Source organism: Electrona antarctica (assembly GCF_951216825.1).
Source record: "Electrona antarctica genome assembly, chromosome: 17".
NCBI classification, from domain to species: domain Eukaryota; kingdom Metazoa; phylum Chordata; class Actinopteri; order Myctophiformes; family Myctophidae; genus Electrona; species Electrona antarctica.
In genome coordinates, this window is record NC_136798.1 from 21,658,430 (window position 1) to 21,682,333 (window position 23,904).

The following is a 23,904-nucleotide window of genomic DNA, read 5'->3' on the forward strand; positions in this document are numbered from 1 at the left end:
AAAGCAATACCTACATTCAGATGTTGAAGGTGATGAATCACCTTGGAGCATTTCAGTGGTTGATTTAGACCTCTGCAGTTCCAGCTACAGAACTTGAGCATACCTCCCGACTGCGGCACAGCTCTAGGTTGGGTCATACAGCAAATATAAGGATGGAAAATGCCTGAGAACACATGCCGGATGCAAAGCACATATAATACAACAATATAACAAGATTGCAACAGGGCGACCAAGCCAAGAGGACAAACAAACAACAAAACAAATAACCCTCCCTACCCCCCACCCCCCACCCCTCCTACGCTGAAGCATCCCCATTGAGACACGCGCAAAAACCAAACAACCTAACTAACAAAATCCTAGCAAACTTGAAATGCTCAGAGAACAAGACACACAACCCTATGCTATGTATCTATCTAGTACCCAAAACACTCAAGTGTTCACACTCAAGCCGAGTGACTGATTAGAAATTGAAAAAAGGAAAAAAGGCATGTTCTACTTATGTAATATATCATACAGAAGGAAAAAAAAATAAAGGAAAAAAAAAAAAAAATGTAATAATAATAATAATAATAACAACAAAAATACACCAACAGCTTCTTATTTACCTAATTAACATGTGCATTACCCATCAGGTGATAACAAACAAAGATGCCTTTAAAGCCATAGCTACTGGGAAGGAGAAGAAAAAATAAGAAATAAATAAAGAAAACAACCGCCCTCTAGGGTAACACATTAATATGGACACACCTAATGGTGTAATCACCAGGGGGGGGGAAAAACGCCCTCTATGGTAACACATTACTACAGGCACCAATATCGGTATAACCACGGGAGAAAGTAAAAAGTGTATCTACTGCCACCTATCGATTTCTGTGAGTAATTACAGCAAGTGAAAACACCTAGTCCCCACACTAAAGGAAATATGCCCTCGGCGCATCAGTTGCTATGACAAACAACACAACAGCGTGTTTATAGTACAACTAAAGCAATGCATCATAGTTTGGGATTTACAGCAACATATCAATACTAGTTTACAGTGAACAAATAGTAGTCAAGTAAAGCAATAAGAAAAAAGAAAAAAACCTGTACAGTCCACTCCAGTCCAATAGAAGCTGCGGTGGCGAAAAATAAAAATACAAAAATTAAATAACAGAAGGATCATCCTCAGGTGTCATCCGGTAGATTATCGTCGGGTGGCGCTGGATCCTCAGCAACCAGCGGCGGTGTGTGGCTTCTTGATCCCGGAGACACAGGCTGTTGTGATCCGATTGACATCCCAAGGTCCTGTACGAACGCTGTGGCTTCTGTAGGATCATCAAAGACACGTCTTGTACCGTCTGGGAGGGTTATCTTCAAAACGCCCGGGTGGTAGACTCCATACTCCAGGCCAGGAGACTGTATTTTAATAGTCTGTAAAGTCCGTTTTACCGGGACGAAGGAAGCGCGCCTCTTCGCTATGACGGCTGGATAATCGGCCTGGATTGAAATTCTTTTACCCTGGTACATCAGTGTTCCACCTTTGCTGGCCTTATTCAGGATATCTTGGCGTGTCTGAAAGTAGTGGCAGCGTGCCACGAACGGCCGAGGGGACCCAGGTTTAACCCTACCGGTCCTGTGAGCACGATCAAATAAGGGTTCCTCGTCCAACTGCAAAACTTCTTTAAGTAATTTCGCCAGAAAAGTAGTAGGGTTACCCTTCTCTGAACTCTCTGCGACAGATAGCACGCGGATGTTGTTTCGACGAGATCTCGATTCAATATCAACCGTTTTTGCTTCCAACGTAGCCACAGTTTGAGAAAGTTTAGCGACCGTGTCCTGTAGCTCCGTCACAGCAGTGGAAGTGGATAAAGCAGATAGCTCCAGATCAGTCAAGTGGTTGCCCTGTGTCTCCGAGGCTTCCTCCAAAGTAGTAATCTTAGCAGTTAGCTCGTCACGAACTGCAGAGATCTCAGTGTTCAAAGTCAAAGCAACTGAGTCTATTTTAGCACAGATGTCGTTCTTGAGCGCAGCCAAGGCAGTAGTGAAGACAGACAGGCTCAATTGCTCTTCCAACGGCGACGCCATGTTTCCTCCACCAAGCACGTGTGTAGAGTCCGGGTTGGTTTTCTGATCGCCCCCCCTGGGGCGTAAGTTCATCCTAACAATGCCACAACTTAGGATTCAAGTAACAAAAATAATAGTGTATGATATTTTCACAAAAATAAAATTGCAAAGCAAAGTATGCCTTAATAAATGAAAAAAACAGTCACGACCGAGCGGAGCTACGCAAACCTGCGACTATCCTCCATGCGCCCCTCAAGTGCTCCATGCACCGGCCTAATCTGATACACCGTGCGTAATGCACCGGCCTAATCTGATACACCGTGCGTAATGCACCGGCCTAATCTGATACACCGTGCGTAATGCACCGGCCTAATCTGATACACCGTGCGTAATGCACCGGCCTAATCTGATACACCGTGCGTAATGCACCGGCCTAATCTGATACACCGTGCGTAATGCACCGGCCTAATCTGATACACCGTGCGTAATGCACCGGCCTAATCTGATACACCGTGCGTAATGCACCGGCCTAATCTGCATGAATCATGCGATCGGGGTATAAAAAGAAAACTAAACAAAAATCTGTTGTCCCGAGAGGAGAATTTTAATGAGGTAAGGAGAAGAGATGCGAAACGATGGGCGACATGGGCTTGTTTCCACGATCTCCTCAGCACTCTGATGCAACTGCTGAGAATGACAATTTGATAATGGTGGTTAAATGTTAGCAACTAGCTTTATTATGACTTGACTACTCATATACTGTAGTGTAGGAGCGTACCTCATTATGTAACATGTAATTTGTCTCTGCTAATTAATTAAGTGTCAGTTTTTACTCATCATTTATTTTCCCATTCAATTTGTTTGTGTTGTGCTGAGATCAGTGTATGTAAATGTAGGGATTGTCTTCCTTACATTTCTTTTCTTTCTTTCTTTCTTTCTTTCTTTCTTTCTTTCTTTCTTTCTTTCTTTCTTTCTTTCCATTTCCATTTTCAGGTGTTTTGCTGCCTTAGGGGATGTCTCTACAGTTCGTTTCCTCAGTGAAACAAACGTGATTGCTGACAAGATATCAAAGGAAACCGTATGTACCCTACTGTCTCCATCCATACTGACAATCTGACATACTAGTACCTACTGTATGTACCCTACTGTCTCCATCCATACTGTCATACTAGTACCTACTGTATGTACCCTACTGTCTCCATCCATACTGTCATACTAGTACCTATACTGTATGTACCCTACTGTCTCCATCCATACTGACAATCTGACATACTAGTACCTACTGTATGTACCCTACTGCCTCCATCCATACTGACAATCTGTCATACTACTGTATGTACCCTACTGTCTCCATCCATACTGACAATCTGTCATACTACCTACAATCTGTCATACTGTACTAATACAAACAATCTGACATACTGTATACATACAAACAATACAGTTACAACATACATACACAGAGACCCAGATCTAACAAGCTGATTGGCCGATATAACTACCTATTAGAGTACTGGAGCAGAAAGGTAAATGTCTCTAACAGTTCAGTCATGTGATGATACGATACGACACACACACACACACACACACACACACACACACACACACACACACACACACACACACACACACACACACACACACACACACACACACACACACACACACACCTGCAATATTGGCTGGCTTTTACATTCTACCTGCCACTGTCATTGGTGGTGATGTTTATATTTAGAGAATGTTTGTTGTGTGTGTGTGTGTGTGTGTGTGTGTGTGTGTGTGTGTGTGTGTGTGTGTGTGTGTGTGTGTGTGTGTGTGTGTGTGTGTGTGTGTGTGTGTGTGTGTGTGTGTGTGTGTGTGTGTGTGTGTGTGTCTGTGCGTGTCGTGCGTGTCGTGCGTGCGTGCGTGCGTGTGTGTATTGTGTCTAGGGAGGAGATGGAACAGAATTCTTCCAGGTCCAAGCCCGTTTGGCCATGCTGGACAAGAACTTTAAACTAGCAGAGATGTACTACTTGGAGCAGGTATGGTGTATACAGTATACATACACTCCAATGTAGAGACATTGGCTCACTCATATTACTACACATACAGTATACATACACTCCAATGTAGAGACATTGGCTCACTCATATTACTACACATACAGTATACATACACTCCAATGTAGAGACATTGGCTCACTCATATTACTACACAGGAGATTCCTCAGTGTTCATTTGAACTCTGATTGTACAATCAGATCTCTCTCTGTCTACAAATATGTCTGGGGAAATCTAAATTCATTGAATGTCCTCAGATTTAGATATCACCAGACATATCCGTAGGTGGAGATCTCTGATCATCTTGCTACGCAAGACTAATTTGTCTTTTTTCAGTGTATGTTGTCACATGTTGCCGTCTCTCTCACAGAATGCCATCGATGAGGTGATTGAGATGTACCAGGAACTGCATATGTGGGACAACTGCATCGCTGTGGCTGAATCCAAGGTAAAGATGGATTGACGGATCCACAGGTAGTTTGACTCCGTTATTACACCTGCTTTCTCTGATGAAAGAGACACCTCAATGGCAACAGCTTTTTTAAATTTTGTCTCCTGTCTTTTTGTTTTCCTCCGGCACAAATTTCAAAAGTGTTGGACACATTCATATCGCTCTAAAGTTCTTCCTTCAACAGTTGTGAAGGAGAAGCTATTCCTATGCTTGAACTGGACCTACTTTTCCAGGGGATTTATTGTTCAATTATTCCAATAACAGGAATGTTTCATTTCATTGCTGTAGCGGCTACAGCAATGACAGGCTACACTGTAGCCTGGTAAAAGTCAGAAATGGTTTCTTCATTGCTTCTGCTGTTTTGATTAGAAGAGAAAACCAAAATGACCTAATAACCAAAAACATTGGCATCAGCGTCAACCCCCGATTACTTTACATGCACACACTGCACAAGTGTACAGAGCTAATCAAAACATTCTGGATTTCTACCCTATTTTTCACTTTCACCTACAGTATACACTGAATATTTGGATAGGGCAAGGCAAGGCAAGCATGTAGATCAGCTATTTTCAAAATAAGAATCCTCCCCCACCCTACTATGCATGCAGGGCCACCCTGAGCTGGACAGTCTGCGTCGGAGCTACTACCAGTGGCTGACGGAGACGGGCCAGGACGAGAAGGCAGGCGAACTGAAGGAAGGGGAGGGCGACTACCAGGGGGCCGTCAACCTCTACCTGAAGGCTGGCCTCCCGGCCAAGGCCGCCCGTCTGGCTATCAGCCGTCCGGAGCTGGCAGCCAACAGCGACGCTGTCGGCCGCATCGCCGCTGCTCTCATCAAAGGAGAGTTCTACGAGAGGGTGTGTGTGGTCTCCAGCTTTCGTCCTTCAGTATTCATGCGGTCGCTGTCTGGCAGAAGCTTTTTTTTATTTGAAATTAATGCACTATTTTATACTTTATCGTATGGTAGTGGTTTATGGTAGTGTTAAAGTAGCTAAATTAGCTGATCTACAAACTCATGATGTGTGACACGCACACACACACACACACACACACACACACACACACACACACACACACACACACACACACACACACACACACACACACACTGATTCTGATTCACCCCCCTTTTCTTTACTTCACTCTGCCTGTCTCTCCCATCTGCCCTTCATCAACTCTTTTGTCCTTTTCCGTGTTCTCCACTTTACCCTCGTCATCCTTCTGTCCTCGTCTCACCCACCCCAGCCCACACACACCTTTTCTCTCTCCCTCCTTTCCTCCTGTGCTCTCCGCTCTCTCTCTGTCCTCCCCTCCTCCTGTCTGCTAACAGATGCAGGTAGAGGTGTCTCTCTCTGTCCTCCCCTCCTGTCTGCTAACAGATGCAGGTAGAGGTGTCTCTCTCTGTACTCCCCTCCTCCTGTCTGCTAACAGATGCAGGTAGAGGTGTCTCCGCTCTCTCTCTGTCCTCCCCTCCTCCTGTCTGCTAACAGATGCAGGTAGAGGTGTCTCTCTCTGTCCTCCCCTCCTCCTGTCTGCTAACAGATGCAGGTAGAGGTGTCTCTCTCTGTCCTCCCCTCCTCCTGTCTGCTAACAGATGCAGGTAGAGGTGTCTCTCTCTGTCCTCCCCTCCTCCTGTCTGCTAACAGATGCAGGTAGAGGTGTCTCTCTCTGTCCTCCCCTCCTCCTGTCTGCTAACAGATGCAGGTAGAGGTGTCTCTCTCTGTCCTCCCCTCCTCCTGTCTGCTAACAGATGCAGGTAGAGGTGTCTCTCTCTGTCCTCCCCTCCTCCTGTCTGCTAACAGATGCAGGTAGAGGTGTCTCTCTCTCTGTCCTCCCCTCCTCCTGTCTGCTAACAGATGCAGGTAGAGGTGTCTCTCTCTCTCTGTCCTCCCCTCCTCCTGTCTGCTAACAGATGCAGGTAGAGGTGTCTCTCTCTGTCCTCCCCTCCTCCTGTCTGCTAACAGATGCAGGTAGAGGTGTCTCTCTCTCTCTGTCCTCCCCTCCTCCTGTCTGCTAACAGATGCAGGTAGAGGTGTCTCTCTCTCTGTCCTCCCCTCCTCCTGTCTGCTAACAGATGCAGGTAGAGGTGTCTCTCTCTCTGTCCTCCCCTCCTCCTGTCTGCTAACAGATGCAGGTAGAGGTGTCTCTCTCTGTCCTCCCCTCCTCCTGTCTGCTAACAGATGCAGGTAGAGGTGTCTCTCTCTGTCCTCCCCTCCTCCTGTCTGCTAACAGATGCAGGTAGAGGTGTCTCTCTCTGTCCTCCCCTCCTCCTGTCTGCTAACAGATGCAGGTAGAGGTGTCTCTCTCTGTCCTGTCCTCCTCCTGTCTGCTAACAGATGCAGGTAGAGGTGTCTCTCTCTGTCCTGTCCTCCTCCTGTCTGCTAACAGATGCAGGTAGAGGTGTCTCTCTCTGTCCTCCCCTCCTCCTGTGCTAACAGATGCAGGTAGAGGTGCTCTCCGCTCTCTCTCTGTCCTCCCCTCCTCCTGTCTGCTAACAGATGCAGGTAGAGGTGTCGCTGTGTCTGTGCAGGATGCCTGGGAGAACCAAGTGTTCTTTTCTCCTTTTCGATCACTTTTTCTTACCACCCGCCCCTCACTCTCTTTATCTCTCCATCTGTGCACATTTCTCGCCACGTCTCAGTCTTCAAGCCATCTGCATAAGAACTTTATTATTCTATGTGCCAACAACCATCTGTGTTTGTGTATCTGAGGTGAGAACACAGGCAGGCCCATGGTAGAGGGGGGAAAAGTCAAGCACTTCAAAGTTTTTTCTTTGTGCCGTACCTCGGCCGCAATCTGATTTGTGTTTCTCTCTAACTGAACCCCTCTCGCCCCTGCCCCTCTGCTTCCAGGCTGGAGATCTATACGAGACCATCAGAAACAACCAGCGTGCTCTGGAGTGCTACCGCAAAGGAAATGCCTTCAGGAAAGGTATGTACTGGATGCCGATAGCAATCAAGCTAGTACTAGAAGAAGGCCCCCTCGAAACTAAAAAAAAATCTCTTCATGCGACTTGGCATCCTGGGGGGAAAAATATATATATACAGTATATTACATTTGTCATGGAACATACATTTAGACTGTGAGCCAGGGGGGTTGGTCTGTACCATCTGGCTGAATAAGGCTCATAGTGATTTTTGTGAAGGTATACAGTACATGTCTAGAGTTAGAAAATATGTGATAGCATTGCACCAGTGGTAGCTTTATGAGTGCTATCATGCATTTTATTTTATATCACTAGGCGAAAATTGCATGGATCAATATGAAAAAACATAGTAATACACCCCCCAAAAATGATAGAAAAAGGTTTGTCCAATTGGTTCTGGTACCTCTAGGCATGCTTAAGAATACACTGAAAATCTAGGAAAATATATGTTCCGGAAAGGCGTCATTTTCAAGATGGCGTCCAATATGGCTGCCAGGAGCTTAAAATAACTAATACTAATATACTAATACTAAAGGAATAGACTATGTGACAACCAGGTATAGTCTGGTGACCACGGGAGAGACGGGTGACAGCCGGAATGTAGACGGCACCCGGGTGAGCAGTATGGGTTAGCGCCCCAGCCTGTGTCCTCCATGGTGGGCAGTATGGGTTAGCGCCCCAGCCTGTGTCCTCAGCCCTGGTTTTGCCCTAGTGGGACTGATTGAGGGTAGATACTGGGACATAAGTCGGGACTTCATCACCCCGGCTGGGTCGCCTGAGTGAGGGGTATGATGTTGGAAGACCCGAAACCCCGTTGACCTCAGGATACAGCACTGAGGATACGTCCCAGGTGCATCCATGCGATGTATTTTTAGTTATAGTTAATTCATCATTATTTGGGGTTTTATAGGGCTAAAGGAATGTGGCTGAATCAGTGAAAGTCATCAGTTAATTATGTATTGCCAAATCTAAGATGGTGTCCATACCAAACCCAAAGTGATGATATATTGTACTGCATTATGTAAAAACAATACAATTACAAAATGAACAGAATAGCTGTCACATAGAATCAATGTCTTATAAGTAGGTCAATCTTATGTGCTAAAGGTCGGGTCAATGTCTATCTCATAAGCAGGTATGTCCAAGCATGCAGCAGATACAGTATCGTCACTGGTTGACATGCACAGTATTCACCTTACCATTGATATGCAGCTGTTTGTTGTTGTAACCTACAGCAGGGGTATTCAACTACGGTAGATTGAACTGTAGAATGATGGTGTGTGGGATGTATACATTTGTGCACAGTAATGAGCAGGATAATATGTCTATACAGCTATATGCTACCTTAGAATAGATGAAGACCTATTTGACAGTGCATAAACATAATTGCCTTGACATTAACAACCTTCAATGAGCAACAGCGACACACACACACACACACACACACCCTCTGCAGTACTCTAGTCTAAAGTGACTGTCTCATTTGAGTCATTTCTCTCCAAAAGCCCTTGAATATGATTCAGGATTACTGTCATTATGGTAATCTCACACTTCATATCGCACACACCATACCTGTAACTTTCATTAGCAAGGAAGACAGAAAAAAAAAACCTTCAGTGTTGATGGATACTGCATTTGGTCATGATGAGGCAGGCATCATATGTCCCTGACGCATGCTCAGTGAATAAACTGATGTGCTTGCCTTGTTGGTGTATTGAGGTGTATCGGGTGGACCTACAGTATACAGTACAGAGCATTAGAATGGGACAGTCCTGTGCAAACTCATATCCATGTGCAAAGGCAAGATCAGAGCACAAAATACTTTGCTGGCAGGGAACTTCCCAGACTACCCTGATGTGCTGTGTGAGTTGGGTGTCACAATGTAACAATCTGTTGCTCCAGTTGTACCACAACAGTTGTACTCATATACAAGTGGAATGTGGCAGACCACCAAGCTCAACTTGAAAGTCCGGGTGATGTCACACAATTTGGATGGAAGATCCACATTTTGCTAAGGGTGACCTGACACCTGATGAGATGTTGAAGCTACAAATGAGAAGTGATGTTGATAATAAAGAGGATATACATTTGACGATGAGGTAGACCATGATTTGAGATTGACCTGATATAAAAGAAAAATAGCTTCAGGGATGCAGCGGCCTTTTTGGATTATGCCAATTACCAAAGTTTGGGCAACCAAGCTAAAATTGTCCCCAAATACAAATCAACAACAAAAACTTCATATGAAATTAGGTTTGGTATTGAACAGATAGAAGTGTCAAATGGACTAAAAGGTGATATTCATGTATGTAATGGTGAACGGAAAGTTATCTTATGCATTACTTACACTGTACACTTACACTATATTTCGTTTATTGAATTTCATAAAACATTTCCTTAGAATTTATGTTCTAAGATGGTTTTAAATATTTACAGTCATTTACAGAGGGAACCTTTGTGCTACATCTTTCATGAAAACAGAAGTACGTCTCATGTAATATATAGTCACTATATGTTGTCTCTCCTGTAATAGATAACATTTCTAGATATGCTAATTTTAACAACTTTTCAGAGAAATATATAGTCTGACCTGTATCCCAACCATTCTTCAAAGATATATGATCAATAATAGGATAGAACCATCGGTTTGAAGTAGAATGCTCCATTCGGATTTTGTAAATTGTGTTTTGGCATGTGGTTATAAATGGAGTGATAACACACAGAAAGCTACCACAGATGCAATGCTATCACATTTTTCCTAGCACTAGGGATGTATACCTTCCCAAAAATCACTATGAGAATTATTCAGCCCATTGGTACAGATGACCCCAGATTTGGGGTCCTGGCTCAAGGACTAATTTGTTGACCCCCTATTGAGTGCCGGTAAGTTTGAACTAAACTAAACTAAACTAAACTACGTTGGTGCAATGGTGTGCATACGGATGTGACACACTCGCTGCACGACCTGATGTCTTCTCTCTGTGTCCCCTCAGCGGTGGAGCTGGCTCGCAGTGCCTTCCCTGCAGATGTGGTCAAATTAGAGGAGGCCTGGGGGGACTATCTGGTCCAACAGAAACAGATGGACGCGGCCATCAACCACTTCATCGAGGCTGGGTACCTGCTGTCTGGGACACGACAGGGGGAAGGGGTAGAGGAAAAAGGGAGATGGCGACAGGTGGAGGAATGGAAACAGGAAGGATAGTGGGTGTAGGAGAGAGTGATTGTTGGAGTGATGGAAGCACGAGGGAAGCAACAGCTGTACAGCACAGATAGACAACCATAAAACCACTATACAGACCATGACCTTTTCTCAAAAAGAGAGATTGTGTTAAGTACTGTAGGAGGATAAAGGACTAGAAGAGAGGATGTTAAGACATGGGAGTGGAGGGAGACAAGTGGATCTTCCCATCAATCACTGACAAACATTAGCCTTTTTGAAGATGAAAGGTCATAGCTACGGTTTTAGAAATTCTACTGCTGAAGGCGTCCGAATGAAACACTATCCACTTCTGTACCAGTAATATAAACTTTGTAGTCAACATCAAAGGGCTCCAATGAATGCCCCGGTGACAATTTGTTTATCGCATACCTGTAGCTTTTTTGAGTTACTACAAGAAAACAGCATTTGATCAACGCTGCTGTTTGAAGTGTCTGACACAGTCCCTCACAGTGACAGTTAAGCATGCAGTGGTACTTTAACTTGTCCTTTAATTTACTATCCTCAGGCTCTGCCAGGGCAAATAAATAGACAGTCAGTTATTTACTTAGGACTTTGATGGAGTGAGGTAACCATGCTATGAGACAGTGTTATGTTCCACCGGGGTTATGCTATCCACGTAGCATATGGTCCCTTACACTTATAATAATAATAATAAATAAAATAATAATAATAATAATAATATAAAAAATAAAAAAGTATGTAAGCCCTGCCGCCCTTAGTGACAAGCTGAGTGCATAAAATACATCAATATATATATATATATATAGAGAGAGAGAGAGAGAGAGAGAGAGAGCGAGAGAGAGAGTCCATAGTGTGAGAGTATGCAGGGAGAGAGTCCATAGTGTGAGAGTATGCAGGGAGATGCATGGTATGAGGGCAGACGTGACTGTGCAGACGTGACAATGAAGTGACATAAAACAGCTAATTGAATGGCTAATCACATAGAGCGCTTCTCTGCTGTTTATTAAACCGCAATGCTCAGCTCTCCAGGGCATGCCAACACACGGTCGCACACACACACACACACACACACACACACACACACACACACACACACACACACACACACACACAGTGTCCTGAGATTACCATGGGACTAACATATCACACATTTTCTCCTCTCCTCTGCTAGCTGCTCTTTAAAGGCCATTGAGGCGGCCATCGGAGCTCGGCAGTGGAAGAAGGCTGTGCACATCCTGGAGTTGCAGGACGACACATCAGCAGGGAAATTCTACCTTAAGATAGCTCAGCACTACGCCTCCCTACAGGATTATGAGGTGAGACATGGTGGATGTACTGTATGTGATGGGAAAAACAGAACAGACATCAAAGCAGGATTGCCAGGTGGCGCCTATGGAACACGTGTGTTGAATTTGAAGTCGGTGGGGCGAACGGTTCTCGAGTTATGTGGATTTCAGACGTACAGACGTACACACACACAGAGAGACTAGTTAGATACTAGACCGGAGTCGGTAACAAGTCAGTAACAATGGAAGTTGGAGATCCATGCCCCACCCGGCTATGCAATACCTGTTGTACCCGTGTCAGAGTACCCGTTCCAGCAGATGATGGATGGAGCCCGCACACCACAGGTACAAAAATACTTTCTTTATTGAGAAATCTGACGTACCAGTTCCACCCATCTGTCTGTTTGCCTTTCATGCCCAGGCACTGCGGCTGCTGGGCGAGCGCTGGCGCTTTGGCATGGGGGGTCAGATCAACATATGGAATGAATTCTGTACTGGCAATATATGGAGCATGTCTTGAGTGTACAGGGTTTGATGAGGTCAGATCAACATATGGAATGTCAGAACAGGAAGGACGGGTGGGGATGGATCAACATATGGAATGTCAGAACAGGTCAGCTCCATATATGGAGATCTAAGGGTTTGAGGTTTGAGGTCAGATGTAGAGTTGCTGGCCGGCTGGTCGACCGGTTTCGACACACTGTGTCTTCTTCAGGGCGTGGCTATAGAGGACTGTCTTATGACTGTCTTATGGTTTATCTCTTATGCTTCCTGTGACCAAAGGGGACCAACCAAGTGGGTACAATCTGTACAAAAAATAAATACACCTTAATATATGGCCACACTTTGTAACATTTTGCCTACAAATCCCGTGACTACTGCAATGGACTACACCACCCTTAGCTGTTCCTCTATTCCCAAACTACAATTAGTACAGAATACAACTGCTAGAATTCTCACCAACACAAACCGAAGGGCACATGTAACACCGGTACTGGCTGCACTTCACTGGCTCCCTAGCAAATCCAGAATCGATTTGTTTGTTTGTTTTTTAACAACATATAAGGCATTACATGGCCTAGTCCCAGTTTATATCTCGGACTTATTGGTGGCAAAGCAAAATGTGAGATCTCTCAGGTCCTCCTGAAGATTCCTGTGATCAAACTAGTAACCAAGGGGGACCGAGCCTTTGCACTGCAGTGGTTGCTCCCACACTGTGGAACGCCCTACCCTTATCCATTTAAAACGCTGAGTCTGTTGACGGTTTTAAGATCTCTAAGAACACATTTATTTAGGTTACATTTTGTCTTGTACATTTTTGCCTTGTTTTAACTTGATTTAATATTGTTGTACACTGTACAGCACTTTGTAACTTTGTTTTGAAAGGTGCTTTATAAATAAAATATAAGAGAGTTACCATGATGATCCATGTGTTTAATGTGTCACAATGTGTGATATGCTGTATGTGGCCTTGTAGATTGACTATTTTACAATTTAGGCATTAGCAGACGCTCTTAATCCAGAGGGACTTGCATTAAGCAAGAACAAATGCATGGCAATACATCATATACATAAACAAGTAGTTATCATGAATCATACGTAAGCTAAGAACGTAACAGTGGAATATCTATATAATGAAACTATGCATATACTATAGTGCTATGTCTACTTAAAATGCCATAAGTATACATAAAATGCTATGTAAGTCTACATCAAATGCTATCTAAGTTACATAAGTTGAGCCTTTGCATACGCCTGTAAGGTCGTCGGGGGTAGGGCAAGTGCTACGGGCCATGATGGAGTCTGAATTTTCACTATTTGTTGTACGATGAGGTATATAGTAGGGCTTAAGTGCTTAGCAACTACCATATTCAGATTTTCTTCTGTGTGTGTGTTTACTCCCTGCAGGTGGCAGAGCGGCTATTTGTGAAGGGAGACCACATTAAAGATGCCATCGACATGTATACAGCAGCTGGCCGCTGGGAGGATGCTCATAAGGTTGGTCCACACACACACACACACACACACACACACACACACACACACACACACACACACACACACACACACACACACACACACACACACACACACACACCACAGAAATGAAATAAAGCCATGTTTTTGTTGTTTGTGTAGCTGGCAGTGAAATGCATGACGGAAGAGGACGCAACAGCTCTGTACCTCAGCAGAGCACAGGAACTGGAGAAAGACGGGAAATACAAGGAAGCTGAGAGGTAAAGAACGCTACTGTGTGTATGTGTGTGTGTGTGTGTGTGTGTGTGTGTGTGTGTGTGTGTGTGTGTGTGTGTGTGTGTGTGTGTGTGTGTGTGAGTGTGAGTGTGAGTGTGTGCGTGTGCGCAATTTTCTTATTCTGCCACCATCGCTCAATGCTAAATTGGAATTTGATGAGGTACAGCTGCACTTTGACCAACAGTAATCATTACACAGCAAAACTATGGCACACACACACACACACACACACACACACACACACACACACACACACACACACATACACACACACACACACACACACAGCCAGCCAGCCTGTGGGCTTACCACCAGCCTCTGTGACTTTCTGTTCTAGTACAACGTGATGTGTCAGCTGACACTTCAACTCCATCTGAAACCCTTCTGTTGCTTCATTGATTCTTGGACTGACAAGTGTGTGTTTGTGTGTGCATGTGTGTGTGTGTGTGTGTGTGTGTGTGCATGCATGCGTGCGTGTATGTACACGTGTGTGCGTACCACTGCGTAGGCTGTTTACAACAGTGAAGCAGCCAGACTTTGCCATCACCATGTACAAGAAGAACCGCATGTTCGAGGACGTGATTCGCCTGGTGGCCAAACACCACCCAGACCTGCTCAACGAGACACACCTGCACCTGGCAAAGGTACTGTAGATGCACGTGCTCCTCACGCCGCAGCTCTGCCAACATGAATTTGGAGAGACGCGCTGTGTGTGCACCACATCGCAACGTCTGACTGCATCCTGCTGTGTGGGCACCACATTGCAATGTCTGACTGCATCCCGCTCTGTCCCACAGGAACTGGAGGCGGAGTCCCGCTTCTCTGAGGCCGAGTATCACTTCATGGAGGCACAGGAGTGGAAGGCCGCCGTACACATGTACCGCGTCAGTGACATGTGGGAGGACGCGTACCGGGTATAATACACAAAAGATATTTAATAAAACTGTTCGAAATCTTCAAACTGCTGATGTCACTGGTAGTAGGGCAAGTTTCTGAACTGTCCACAGACCTCTGAGACATAGTAAGTATATGTATGTGGTACCATCTTACAATGGCCATTGTGATGTCACCATATCACTGTTTTTTGGCACATTTGACTGTCAAGGTTTCAGCCTCCAGGAAGAAACACAAAATACGACATCATTGCACATAACAACCACACCAAGGGGTCTAATGAAGTACTGTCACCTCATAAATGAAAAACTGGAAAAATACAAAAATCATGGCACACCAACTTTTTTTTTTTAATGTTTTTTTTCATGTGGCTTTCGCCACATGGAGGGACAGACAGTAGGCTGACAGGAAGAGGGGAGAGAGATGGGGGGAAGACATGCAATAAGGGCCGTCGGAATCGGGAGTCGAACCCGCGGAACACTGCCAGACTGGATTACCAGCCAAGGTGCCTGGACCGCTGAGCCATGGCCCAGGCCATCTTTAAGTAAACTCCATGCACCCTATGAGCACAATGTGCACCTGAATCTCAAGGGCAATTTTTCTTTAAATGTGCATAACTATGGACTGATAATTCAATCACAAATTATAATTGCTAGATTTCTGCTCAGTTTCCATTTATTTAGGCATGGAAAACCATTAGGCTTAGTTGGATTCCCTCCATTGTTGTTTTTTTTGTCTATCTATAGGGGATGTGCTATTTGTTAACAATCAAACCCTGTAAAGCGGGTTATTAGAATAGTGGCAATGCAGTGTCAGTGTGTGTGAAAGCAGTCATTGACAGGAAAGCAGTCAGAGGCTGCCACACAGCCATCAAATACTGTATGTGATCCTCCAGGGCGGGCTCAGCGTCCACCAGACACACTCTGTTGTCAATGTGGTCCGTCGGCCCCTGCCATCTGCACAGCGTACAGGTTTCACATTGAACACTGAAGGTCATAGCATTTAATTTAGTTCACTACTCACTGGTAATTCAGCCTTTGCACATGACTTGCCCCACCGTCGCCCCACCCCCCTCCCCACTGATACCGGTAATACAGACGCTGAGAGGTTATTAGATCCACTTCATTTCATTATAGACGCCGGCACTTTATATTCAAATCCTGCCAAAGTGAACGTCGGAACCTCTGTCGGCCCATGAGCTACAGTATGCTGCAGCTCCAGATAAGGATCATCTGTGCTTCCCCATCTGTGTCATCTCTCCGTGGAGATCTCTCCTTTTCCTGTCTTATCTTCTCTCTCTCTCTCTCTCTCTCTCTCTCTCTCTCTCCTCGCTACTCTGCAATCTGCCCCCCCATGTCGTTGGGCCACGTGAGACAGAAATGATGTATGCCTGCATATTAATCAGTTCTATGTCCTTCTGTCCTTCTCCCCCAACCCAACTGTGCGTGTGCGTGCGTGCACGTGTCAGGTGGCTAAAAGCCACGGAGGGGCCAGTGCCCAGAAGCAGGTTGCCTACCTGTGGGCCAAGAGCCTGGGCGGGGAGGCTGCCGTCAAGCTGCTCAACAAGTTCACCCTGCTGGAGTATGCCATTGATTTTGCATCAGACAACTGGTGAGTAGCGTCAACGTGACTGTGTCACTGTCGCCAACCTCTCCGAAATTATGCAATGGTGCCTTTTTGAACGCCCACGCATTCCAATTGAGCATATGTAGCCAAACGTTGCTGTTGTCGTTCTGATCCGGTGCTGGTCTTTTCACTGTGTAGCCAGTTGATGTCATCACCCAGTTTCACCTCAACCCTATAATGGCCCTCTGCCAGAATCCTCCCTGTTCACCCACTCCATTCCAACTCACACCACCCACAATCTCCTGCTAAAGCACCACCTGCTACTTGTAGTTTGCCAGAAAAGACACACAAACACATCGCACATGCTCTCAGTGATAGTTTATCTCCTGTAGTGTTGACTGGATAAACGGCCTCCACTAGAAGTGCAGCACACAATTATCCATGCACTTATCATTTATGTGAAATACTCTCATCTGCTGGTCATGCTGTGGACAAGAAGTGTCCTTATAGCCCCTCTCTCTCTCTCTCTCTCGTGGCTCTCTCTCTCTCTCTCTCTCTCTCTCTCTCTCTCTCTCTCTCTCTCTCTCTCCTGAATCAGTTCGTTTGACTTTGCCTTTGAGCTGGCCCGGGTGTCCAGCAAACAGAAGATCCCTGAAATTCATCTGAAACATGCCATGTTCATGGAGGATGAGGTATTTGAACATACAGTACATCGTCCTGCTTGTTGAATCTTTATGTCCTTCCATACACTTTTCTTTGTTCTCAGATAAAAGCATTTCCTACGCATTTAGAACATGAGTAAATCGGCCAAATGTATCACAGGTCATCCAAACAGTGGGTCAGCACCCATGTCTGGGTCACAGACCACTTTTTATGGGTCGTGAATTAAAACAATGCTTGTTTCCTACATTTAAGTAAAGGAAAACAAAGAAATCCCATTATTTCTCTGTTTCTCTGATTTTGTGCAGAAACAGGAACTGGGTTACGCTCCTCCTCATTCTTAGTCCACTACCTCCTACTAACAACATTACATGTTTTATGGCAGTGTTGCTGACAGATTATGCTGTTAGTAGAATCTGTATTGAGAGATTAGGGAGTCTGCTCTCAAGGACACTTTGACAAACACGAATCAGGAGGAGCCGAGGATCAAACCAGGAACCTTCCGGTTCCCAGATGGCCGCTCTACCTCCTGAGCCAGAGTGTGTTACTACGTGCCAGGCCAGCAAAGACAACTCCAGTACAGTTGCTATCATAATGACAGACAGAAACACCTAAATGAAACACATCCACAATTCACATTATTTCCTGAAGGCTGCATTTGCAGTGCTTGTCAAAGTGAAAAGGTTCTATTGTGACTATTAACTTAATATAGAATTAAGAATAATTGGGTTGGGTCAAGCATTGTTACTAAAAACAATTGTTAAAAAAACACGACTGACTTATAATTCTGTCTGACATCATCACCTTCAATGAGTGAAGGTGAAGTTAATACTATGATTGTGATTCCTGCTGACTTGCTATCACCTGTGTCTTGGGAAATTAAAAAGTAACATCCAAACTGTGATTAACCACTACAGATCCAAAGACTCTGCTTTTACCATGTGATAAATACTGTACTTATTAACCAATTAGACCTGAACCCCTTTTGGGGTAGTTGTTGCTATGCACAGTATATATATTGTTGCTATATATATATATATATAGCAACATATTTTTGGTAATAAATAATAATAAATATTTTAAGTTTTTAGAAAACTTAGTTCAGGATTTAGAAGGCATTTTTAGAATTGGAATTCTACTCTAAATGGGTTAAGGTAGTTATTTGAAGCTAGTGGTTTTGTACCATATCTATTAACATGGATTATAGCTGAGACAAACTTTATGATGGCATTGGTACAGTCCTTCTCCTACAAGATACCTAGCTCTGACACTATTTATAATGTTTCATTCTAGTTAAAGTAATTAGTTGTGTGTGTATCTGTGTCTCTGCCAACCACAGCCTTTATTCTTCCTCTGCTTGTGAACTCGACACATCCGCTAGCTGTCAGACTTCAAAAACCTCATTAGCAACTACGGTGGCTCTTGTGTGTGTGCGTGTGTGTTTTCGTTGACTCTCAAAGGCCCAAATCTACCTTCCTCTTTTCAAGACGCAATCGTACATGTCAGGTGCATGATGCTAATCTAGAATCTGTTGCAATGTTTCCTTTTCCCAGGGAAAGTTCGCTGAGGCTGAGACAGAGTTTATCAAAGCGGGGAAGCCCAAAGAAGCTGTTCTGATGTAAGTAATGGTGATGATGATGACAGAGCCTGCTAACATGTTTAGCTCAGCCACAGCGCTAATATCAGCACATCAGGAAAACTGGGCATAATGTCAGGAACCTTCATGACGAAATACAGTATTTATTTGTCGATTACCTCTCAGAACGTCTCACAAACCACTTTTGGTTTCCAAACCAAAAGTAAACCTTGGGATGCATAGCTATACTACCTTTATTGCTTCAAAAACGTTGAAGCAATAAACAAATGGAGCTGAGAATAACCTCTTTTGCAGACCGTTTTTAGTGTTTTTTGTGCAAAACTAATGCTTGGAAAGGATTCAGCATCATGAAAACCCCCTAGTTTGACACATCACATGCTATAGTACATAAAGCATGATGAAATTTAGATTTGTTTTGCCTTCTATAGGTTGTTAATGGTATGGTCACATATTATGCCAATTATGAAAATTGCTCAACATATCTCTGCTGTCGGGGAGAAACCACCTTACTCAAAAATTTGCATTTGTCAGGAAATGAAAATTATACATTTTTCAGGAAATTAAGAAAACCTTATATTTTGATCAAAGTTCATCATCAAAGTTGGTGTTGTGACTTTATAAATTGTCAATTATACTTGCATTTGAGGGTCCAATGGAGTTAAGAGGTTTTGTCCAAAGTGTTTTTTTATTACTTTCCATTGGTTCAATATATTCGAAACAACACACAGATGTAAAGGGTGTTCAATAGCACTGATGTATGCAAAAGAACCCTCAAAAATGGAGTTAGGAGGTTTCCGGCAGTTTCTAAATGCTGGGGAGCCATACTCAACGTTTCTAACATAACACTTTAGGTTACTCACATTCTGGCTAATTCTACATGGACTCCTGAAACTAAACATCAAAGGTGGCGTGCTATGTTCCTCCTAACAAGACAGAATATGATGGGAAGGATTTTCGCTCAGAAGTTCTAAAATTGTAATTGGATCCTTCTAATTGGCATACACAAGCCAGCTACTGTAGGTAGCCTATACTCACTAATGATGCCACCGACGCAGTCTGTCTCTGTGCCAGTTGGCAGCTCACAGTCTATTCTTCCTATCATTTTACATTGTGTCAGCAGTGACATAAATAAAGGGTACACTGAACATGCCAATCCATGCATTATGGATTGAGTGAGTTTTTCATATTTAGCCATGACATGTAAAAAGGAAATAGTATATACGGTGTATTGGGAGTTAGACTTAATTAAGACTTCAAGAGCACTGGCAGTCACTGGCAACAATAGCTTATTCAAGGTGGTTCTGCACACACACACACACACACACGGGCACGAAACTATGCATACTCAACTTGACCCCCCTCCGTGGCATTTCTTTTATTTCCAGTTTTCTTTTTTTTTTCTTTTTTTTTTTTTCTTTTTCTTTTTTGCGGCTTACGCCTTTTTTTTTTTTTTGTTTTTTTTTTGTTGAAGGGACAGACAGTAGGCTGACAGGAAACGGGAGAGAGATGGGGGAAGACATGCAGTAAAGGCCGTGTCGGGCTCGGGAGTCGAACCCGCGGCACACTGCGACTGGATTACCAGTCGGGTGCCCAGACGGTTACGCCACCGCCTGGGCATTTCCAGTTTTCTAATTGCGACTGTAGGTTGCAGATTACTATGAAAACCTGCAAAACAGTCAATCCGTCAAGCCACCATATATGGCCGTCAGTCCGTCACGCCTCGTGACACATCACACCACCATATATGGCCATCAGTCCGTCACGCCTTGTGACACACTCCATATGTGGCCGTCTCCATATATGAAGATCACGACACTGACCTAAAACCCTTAGATCTCCATATATGGAGCTGACCTGTTCTGACACTTCTGGACTGTCAGCAGTCTGCCTCGTCTGAGGATCCCTGTAAAATCTGGCCCGACTCTGCATGTCAAGGGTGCTTAATATTTCTCAAGTGTGCGCTAGCAACAAGGCACTCACTCCATCGGCGTCTATGCACGCACGCACGCAAGCACACACACATGCACACACACACACACACGAGATAAAGTCCGATTTATGTTTCATCATACATCAAAGTAGAAATCGAGGTATAAATTGATCAAATAACAGCCAAATACCCCACCCTTGAACTAGTCTAGAGACATGCCCACTCAACCACTAAAAGACCTTAGGGCCTACAGTATACTCTTGTATTAGGAATACATAAAGAAACGGATCTACAAGCTCACAATGCACACACACACACACACACACACACACACACACACACACACACACACACAGAGAAACAGACTCTTCATGCACACACATACAGTACATGTAACATTTCTCTCTCTCATTTACACACACACCAGCCCCTCGGTTCATTGTGTGTGTGCGGGTCAGATTTGTACATACATACATACATACATACATACATACATACATACATACATACATACATACATACATACATACATATGCAAATATATATATATATTTATTTATTTATTTATTTTTAAAAATGGGGGGGGGGGGACTCCTGCCTGTTTTGTGTCCCAGGTATGTGCACAACCAGGACTGGGCCAGCGCGCAGCGTGTGGCAGAGAGTCACGACCCAGACAGCGTGTGTGAGGTTCTGGTGGGCCAGGCCAAGCTGTGCTTTGACCAGAAGGACTTCCAGAAGGCTGAGGCCTTCCTGCTTCGCGCCCAGAGACCTGAACTGGCTGTCAAGTACTATAAGGTAAACTGGAATAGCCAGGACAGCAGCAAAAAGGTTTCGTTAACAAAGACATGGCATAGACATACTGAAATGGCAGACATTTGACCACTATATGTTGTTGACTGCGTTTAAATCTCGTCACCTATTTCCGTGGAATGTTTTCCTATTATGACATGCCCAGAATACTGATTGACACAAGGGTTCATGTCGTCAACACAATAATGCTGGCTCTAAGCTTTTGGAGGAGCGTGCTGTAGATTCATGTAGAAAGCAGGTGGAGAAAACGATATGGAAAGTCAGTACTTGTACTGTACATAGTGATATTTTTGTTATGTCAACGGAAACTTCAAAGTGTTTATTATTTTCGGACCTTGTTGTGACTCAATAATATCACTTTAAGGTTTAAAGGTCTTTGATGACCTTTAAACAGAGTATTTTGTGTGTGGGTTTTTTGGGTGGGAACAGTGCTTCTTTTTCTATTAATTCAGTAGTAATCTGCCAAAGTGTAAAAAAATCATTGTACAACAAGGCTGAATAAATGAACGGATTATCTGATTGGAAACATTTTTAGTATGAAGGCTTCATATTATGGTCAAAGAGAATGATGTTTTGCCATTTCCTTTGCCAGTTATTCCCAAGATTTCATTGTGTTTGTGTGAACAGAGAGAGGGAATTCATTTTTCTGTCAGATCTCTTCCCATATACCAATAACTAACTGAGCCAGCTCTTTCCTCTACAACAGGGACAGAAAAAAGAGAATGTTTTTTCCCCTCACACTTTCTCTATCTCCTCCTAACTTTCTTTTTTCAATCTCCCCAAGCGTCAGCTGTTGTTATTATAATTTTGTAACATTACCTATTTTGATTACTGGGCTTCATATTGTATTCTCTCAGCTCAATCTGCTTCGGAGGTGCATCTGTCTTTCTGTATGCATTTTGTTTATGCGTGTGATATATGCCAGTATGCACTGTGTTAGTGTGCATGTTAAGTCTAGCCTTAATTGCAACTCGGACACAGAGGAGCACAGCAGCATTAATTTTCTCATATTTCTCATTTCATTATTCAGAGCAGAAACTTTGGCAGACGCACTTCACAGCGGCTAACCGCCGCTGGTTGTTATTGCCTGTTTGTTGTTTCCGTCTGTCTGCCTGTCTGTAATTAAATGATGTTGTGTGCCGGAAGGATGGAGAGATGTGGAGCGACGCCATGCGCATCTGCAAGGAGTACCTCCCCAACAGGCTCTCCATCCTCCAGGAGGAGTACGAGAAGGAGGCGGCCAAAAGAGGCACACGGTGAGGGGAGGATATACGCTGCTATGGCGTTCATTTAGAATGTCTTGCTCTAGTGTAATGGTTTCTAAGTACAGTGAAGTTCCTTTCAGATGAGCAGCGATTAACGCGCCTACTAATACATTTTCAATGAAACCTGCGGGTCTCAAATACGCAAGCGTATTTACGTGAAATTGTCGTGCGCATGCTCGTTTCGTGCACACACCCGCGACTAACTAGACCTGGATAGTGTTGACCTATTTATTTACGCTTATGTTGTCACGCCCCTCATGACCAGATCTGGACCAGACCTGTCGTTGAGCCAGGCGACAACGTCTGCGTTAATCAATACCCATCTGAAAGTACCTTATCAAATGTTTATGCAATCTAGCTTTTTCATACAGTATGTCAGAATATGATTGTTACGCACACACACACACACACACACACAGTCACACACACACACAGACACACACACACACACACACACACACACACACACACACACACACACACACACACACACACACACAGTGAGCACCCTGTAGGTCTACCAGCTCTGCTCACAGGCCTGTATAATCAATGTACAGAGAACCAGTTTGATGGTTTATTAAAACGTGGCATCCTTGTTTCCCCCCTACAGCCCATATTAAAAGTCCTAACGAGCTGTGGCTCGTTAGCCGGTGAGCTCGCAGTGTGTGTGTGTCCCACACACACACACACACACACCTCCCCCCTCCTCTCTCTAATGACTTGTGGGAAAAACATCAAAGGCTTCGTTTGAGAAAAGGGGGAGGAGGGTGGTATGAAACAGAGAAAAGTGTAAATTATTCCTGCTTAGTTTTCAGTTCAGGCCCCAGTTGAGAGGAGTGCTCAGTGCGCCCCCCACCCCAGCCCTACGCCATCCCCTGCTTGTGGTACAAAGCCTGAAGGAAAGCCATGGTTGTTTGACTCGAATTGTGTAGGGCAGTTTATTTTTTGTTTTGTAAAATAACGGTAAACTAAAAACCTTATAATCTCCCCCTGTGTGTGCCTG

At 44.2% G+C, this 23,904-nt stretch overlaps 1 protein-coding gene across 2 annotated transcripts in view; it reads left to right on the forward strand.

The window, feature by feature from the left end:
* The window catches only part of ift172 (intraflagellar transport 172), a 70,914-nt gene that overhangs the window by 35,569 nt on the left and 11,441 nt on the right, over nucleotides 1–23,904 (forward strand). For both annotated transcript variants that reach the window (XM_079526818.1, XM_079526819.1), the window contains 16 exons: nucleotides 3,037–3,121; nucleotides 3,972–4,064; nucleotides 4,453–4,530; nucleotides 5,142–5,390; nucleotides 7,386–7,464; nucleotides 10,453–10,573; nucleotides 11,812–11,956; nucleotides 13,835–13,924; nucleotides 14,066–14,163; nucleotides 14,688–14,823; nucleotides 14,977–15,093; nucleotides 16,542–16,684; nucleotides 17,238–17,331; nucleotides 18,853–18,917; nucleotides 21,441–21,621; nucleotides 22,783–22,892. In XM_079526818.1, coding sequence (XP_079382944.1) covers nucleotides 3,037–3,121; nucleotides 3,972–4,064; nucleotides 4,453–4,530; nucleotides 5,142–5,390; nucleotides 7,386–7,464; nucleotides 10,453–10,573; nucleotides 11,812–11,956; nucleotides 13,835–13,924; nucleotides 14,066–14,163; nucleotides 14,688–14,823; nucleotides 14,977–15,093; nucleotides 16,542–16,684; nucleotides 17,238–17,331; nucleotides 18,853–18,917; nucleotides 21,441–21,621; nucleotides 22,783–22,892 — 1,884 coding nt within the window. The remainder of the gene's footprint in view (nucleotides 1–3,036; nucleotides 3,122–3,971; nucleotides 4,065–4,452; nucleotides 4,531–5,141; nucleotides 5,391–7,385; nucleotides 7,465–10,452; nucleotides 10,574–11,811; nucleotides 11,957–13,834; nucleotides 13,925–14,065; nucleotides 14,164–14,687; nucleotides 14,824–14,976; nucleotides 15,094–16,541; nucleotides 16,685–17,237; nucleotides 17,332–18,852; nucleotides 18,918–21,440; nucleotides 21,622–22,782; nucleotides 22,893–23,904) is intronic.